The following is a 5,659-nucleotide window of genomic DNA, read 5'->3' on the forward strand; positions in this document are numbered from 1 at the left end:
GAGTTAAGCAAACACCGACTCCCTGATAATGCCGATGACCACTACACGGCGCTACAGAGGCTTCTATTGATTCGGTAATATGTTGTTTCTATGTCGGTTGCCATTATAGTGCTTTGGCACAGTGAGTCCTTGCTTCTGGATCAGAGTTCATGGGTGCGAGGCTTGATGCTGCCAGCGTTGTAGGCGAACACCCACCACCCATATATATCGTTACAAGTGTATAACATGGGGCTTTTATAGATCTCTTGCAGCAAAATAACTTTCTGTAACCTATTTACCCTAATTATGGCAGAAGGTATAACAGGTGTTCTGTTACATACACCAATTTTTATATTTACAACCTGGTTTGCATCAACATATATTATATAAACAAGTTACCCCCAGATCGATCCGAAGCGATCGCTTGATCCCCGCATCTTCCGAGTTCGTACATAAAGTACTCGGGAAGAAATTTACTCGTGACGAGGCACCAGATGTTGAGTATGTGATGTCACAATCATCATGTGTTACACCCATTCTACTATTATTCACTAATGGTGAGGTTATTGTTGTGTAATAATCAAACATAATGTTATTGAACATTCTGCCACCAGGCATAACATGAATAATCTTTTAGCGGCTCATCTGGTACGAAAAACATGATTTTATGTCAATTTATCCGCCATGACTTTGTTACAGAACTGCTACATCATACCTGTTTAAGGAATAAAATCAATTGTATTCGTACCTCAGTCAGTCACATTAGGTATTGCGCAATAATTCTCACATCCTGCGCCCTTATCTATAAAACTGAGAGTTAACCTTTATTTTATGTAGTTTCACACACCATGTAAAAAGTCTATATTCCAATAAAAACCGAAGAAACCTCGCTATAATGTTTGTCTGTTCCACAGAGAACCAACTCGCCCTCTCCACTTTCACCGAGCATTGTAAGCGTAACAATGCCGTATATGATGTCATAAACCTCACAGGAGGAGGAGAGGAGAGAGGAGCAAGGAGGATAATGGATGAAGCCATGCGGAACGTGAGCAACTACAATATATGTTTGGTGGTGGTTAGCATGCTTGATTATAACCCAGAGGTTATGGGTTCAAGGCTCGTCGTTGCCACCACTGTGGACGTATGTGTCCTTGGGCAAGACACATAACTGCAATTGCTCCAATCCAGTGGTCACTGATGGGTTGTCTAAATTATCAGGCAAAAAAACAATCACCCACAAAGTTATATACGTGGTAACTCGTAACAGTTGTAAGCATACACGGGGTGTATGAAACAGAACACCCGTGTTATAACAACTATCGTTGCCCGCCATCCTCGCAAACAACACTACACCCACAAGGATTACCATGATCTTTACATCCAGGGATCCTGGGTCCTCCTCCACAACCTCCAATGCAATCCTCCCCTCGTACAATCCATGTTCTCCCGCATCCATGAGGAACAAGATCTTCATCCAGACTTCCGGATGTGGATATCCTCGGAGGCGGACTCCTCCCTCATCCCAACCATTATCCTCCATTCAGCCGTCAAACTAGTTGTCGACCTTCCTAAGGTAACACCTGTCAATCAAACACAACATGTCAATCAAATATAACATGCCAATCAAACATATTTTGTAATGCCTGTCAATTAAATATATATGTCAGTCAAACCCAACTGTCAATCAAACACAACATGTCAATCACTTTACAGTCAATGAAAGACAACCTTCTACGTTTTGCGTCTACATCCATCGATAGTGATGTCATCAACGCATCATCACGACCAGAATGGTTACCGTGTTTACACAATGTGTGTTTGTTACACGGTGCGATACGACTACGCTCAAGGCTGCCCTCGTGTGTTGGGTGGCAGGAGTCCGAGGCTTTCACAGGAATCAACAACGAGGAGTTAAAGGTTTGTGTTGGGGGGGCATGAGATAGATATGCTTGTGCTTATCTATGAATGCTGGGGCAACGACAGTCATTATAACACGGGTGTTCTGTTTCAAACACCTTGTGTCCGCTTACAGGTTACCACGTATGTAACTTTGTGGTTGATTGTTTATGTATGGCTGACAATTTAGACAACCCATTAGTGACCACTAGGTTGGAGCAATTGCCGTTAAATGTCTTGCCCAACAACACATACACCCACAATAGTGACACCACTGATGGGTTGTCACCCAAGTAAACAATATACCCATGCAGGCATCGGTTGGTGTGGTAACGAGGGAGTTCATGGAGATCCAGGGAAGCACGGAGGGTGGAGGGAATATTATGCTTAAGAATATTTCATGGGCGGGGTTGAGGTGGGTACTTGTTTGAGGGTTATGGGGATCTTATTATCCATATAGCTGAACTTAATGTTATCTTTAACAATGTGATTGTATTTTAATTTAATTTTATTAAATATTCCTTACACGCCTTACAATTCATGTCTTTTGTTCCAAACTTTTGCAACAGTTTCACCCCCTACTAACCCACACACATGTATATATACATAGTTGTACACACATACATGTATATATACATAGTTGTACACACATACATGTATACCCCCCCCAGGTTCCAGATATCTGAACTAATATACGGACGTCACATCACCAACATATACGACCAACAAAGTTTAAACGCGCTGGTTGATTATTGGTTGGCCGCGAGCTCTGTTAAGAAGGAATTTGAACTGCCGAGAGGTGGGATAGATATCATATTAATTATAATAGATATCTTATATATTATAAAATAAAGCATATTAAATGCAAATTAACGAATATAATATAAATATCCATCACTTGACCGGTAATTAAATAAAAATCACTAAAACATAATAGAAATCATATTAAATATTATAGAAATCATATTAAATATTATAGAAATCATATTAATTATTATAGAAATCATATTAACTATTATAGAAATCATATAAAGTAAATTATTTAGAAAACAGACTTTCTATTTAAACAATACCCCCCACAGTGAAATATCGTCTTCCCCCCGTATTATTCGCACCCAGTGTGAAGCCGACCTCCATCGTACAATCCATCGACACCATACCCAACCATGCGTTAGATGTGGCGGAGGCTTGCAACTTACACCCATCGTCCGAAGCTGTGGTGGGAGATGACCAATATATATTTACAAGGTGGCTGTAAATATTTATATTAAATAACTTTCACCAATACTGTGTTCAGATGTGGTTTGCTTCTCTCCACATACCAAGCAACCATATTACGTCTTGTATATTTACGAATCCAGATGTTGGGGTATTGGGACAACTCTGGTTTAAATCCCAGGTCCCATGACATGCCTCACTGTAGGACCTCACCCATATAGAAACGAATACACAGCTTCCTTATACAACTTCTACCCCCCTACCAGGTTAAACACAATCTACGACTTTCTCCCCGAAACCTCGAGCCTCTCCCACAAGTTGTACCCCCGCCCCCCCACCTCACTAGATCTACCACCACAAACCTCCATCAGCAGCTCAAGCTCCCACCCATGGGTTATTGACAGGTTGGTGGTGTTTACTTATATATGACTGGTCAGTTTAAATACAGCAGCCCATACGTGTGAAACAATTACCTTCATCATCAATATACCTTTCCATATTATGAAAGTAGATCTGATAATATTGCCCACAAACCCACAGAGGGATATTTGCAAGTCACACCCATGCTTTGTTGAAAAGTAAGAAGGAGGTTGAACTATGGGAAGTTTGTTACAACGCGTTGCCTAAGATACCAAAGGCTTGGGGGAAGGTGAGGTTATGTTGTGGTGTGGTTTATCTGCACAACTTAATTATTTGGCTGCTGTCGTTACCAGACATAAGTTTTCACACGGCGGATTTAATTTTGTCAGTTACGTATTTCGTAACATTTGATTCAGATATCAAAGTAATTCATTTTGTTGTAATCTGTATATTGCAGTGTAAAATATTTATCAAGATTTGGTTTACGTTCCCCGCATGTATGTAACATTGTGCGGTGGGGTTGTGTGTTTTATGTGGCACGTTATGGTTAACACTTGTGGTTTCCACAGGAATACGTGAACGACCGTATACGCAAGATTGGAGGTCAAACCCCGTTTAATTTGTTTCTTCAACAAGAACTTCGTCAACTTTATGTTTTGCTAACTGAGATAAAAAAGTAAGTAGCTTACAAATAATAATATCACCAACAAAGTTACGTATGTGGTAACTTACGTAACACAACACCTGTTGTTGAACTGCCGTTGTCCCGCCATGTAAGGATAAATAAGTTACATACATTTATTAAACGATCAATATTAGAACAATCATTCTAATTACATGCTCCCCCCCCAGGAGTTTGACGTCAATCAAGTCATCGGTTGAAAGTTTGGACCAGTTCGGCGACCGATTATCTGATGATGATGTCATAATAGCCAACGAACTCAGTCGCTCTCGGATCCCTCGTCACTGGGTGGAGCTAGCGGGTGAAACAGCGCCTCCTAGCAGCACACCAGTGTCGCAGTGGTTGAGTGATATCCCCCAGCGGGTGGCGCACTTTGAGAGGATACTGGCTTTGGTAGGGAGGGAGGCTCGTAGTTGTTGTATAATGTGAGGGGTTGTTTTAAACACAGAGACTTAAAACAACATCAGTGATGATTTGTGTGCCCATATTTGGAAATATTTGGATTATAAGATCTAAGTTGATGTTATTTCAAAAAGTTGTTTATGCAGTAACACATAATACAGATGTGTTATCGTGGCTATTAGTTTCCTTCTTCACTTATTGAATAAGTTTGTTGGAATTTCATGATTTAAGTAAGTTCCCACATTACGACAGGGTCGTGAAAAGATCCCAGCTTATTGGTTAGGAGCTTTCTTCAACCCCCATGGTTTGTTATCGGTGTTGAAACAAGAAGCCATCAAACATCACGTGGAGAAAACCGGGGTCGTCGATAATTTGCTTTTCCATGTTGAGGTCACGCAACGTGATAAGGATCATGTGGGTATTGTGATGTCATAGTTGTGTGGGTATTGTGATGTCATAGTTGTGTGGGTATTGTGATGTCATAGTTGTGTGGGTATTGTGATGTCATAGTTGTGTGGGTATTGTGATGTCATAGTTGTGTGGGTATTGTGATGTCATAGTTGTGTGGGTATTGTGATGTCATAGTTGTGTGGGTATTGTGATGTCATAGTTGTGTGGGTATTGTGATGTCATAGTTGTGTGGGTATTGTGATGTCATAGTTGTGTGGGTATTGTGATGTCATAGTTGTGTGGGTATTGTGATGTCATAGTTGTGTGGGTATTGTGATGTCATATATATGAATGTTGTGATGTCATAAAATGTCACTTTATTAAACAGTCATAATTGAATGTAGAATCTGCCAATAATTACCAACCTGTATGCTGTTTCTTCTCATACTTTTTATTCAATAACAAAGCTTTAGCGACTCAATTTCTGAAACTACATTTTAGTCAACTTTTTTAAACTTACGGTAACAGTCAAAGGGTTGGTGAACCAGTGTAATGGTTTGACTGTCATTACCGGAACTAAAAAAACATATTCTTTTATTTCAATCTCCAGTTACGCGATCCACCATCTGAAGGTTTCTTCTTACATGGGGTTTATTTATGGGGTTGTGGGTGGGATAAAACATCGGGTGAGATGGTTGATGCTCCAGCTAAACACGCACCGGCATCTCTACC

The 5,659-nt window shown here is 40.4% G+C and overlaps 1 protein-coding gene across 1 annotated transcript in view; it reads left to right on the plus strand.

The window, feature by feature from the left end:
- Nucleotides 1-6: 6 nt before the first annotated feature.
- LOC113475203 (dynein heavy chain 8, axonemal-like) overlaps nt 7-5,659 on the plus strand; it is a 7,310-nt gene continuing 1,657 nt past the window's right edge. The window contains exons 1-12 of the mRNA XM_026839119.1: nt 7-74; nt 385-536; nt 894-1,024; nt 1,364-1,552; nt 1,693-1,896; nt 2,190-2,290; nt 2,547-2,674; nt 2,958-3,123; nt 3,360-3,497; nt 3,634-3,742; nt 4,023-4,129; nt 4,306-4,528. Coding sequence (XP_026694920.1) covers nt 488-536; nt 894-1,024; nt 1,364-1,552; nt 1,693-1,896; nt 2,190-2,290; nt 2,547-2,674; nt 2,958-3,123; nt 3,360-3,497; nt 3,634-3,742; nt 4,023-4,129; nt 4,306-4,528 — 1,545 coding nt within the window. The 5' untranslated portion in view covers nt 7-74; nt 385-487. The remainder of the gene's footprint in view (nt 75-384; nt 537-893; nt 1,025-1,363; nt 1,553-1,692; nt 1,897-2,189; nt 2,291-2,546; nt 2,675-2,957; nt 3,124-3,359; nt 3,498-3,633; nt 3,743-4,022; nt 4,130-4,305; nt 4,529-5,659) is intronic.

Source organism: Ciona intestinalis, unplaced genomic scaffold (genome assembly GCF_000224145.3).
Source record: "Ciona intestinalis unplaced genomic scaffold, KH HT000155.2, whole genome shotgun sequence".
Lineage (NCBI taxonomy): Eukaryota > Metazoa > Chordata > Ascidiacea > Phlebobranchia > Cionidae > Ciona > Ciona intestinalis.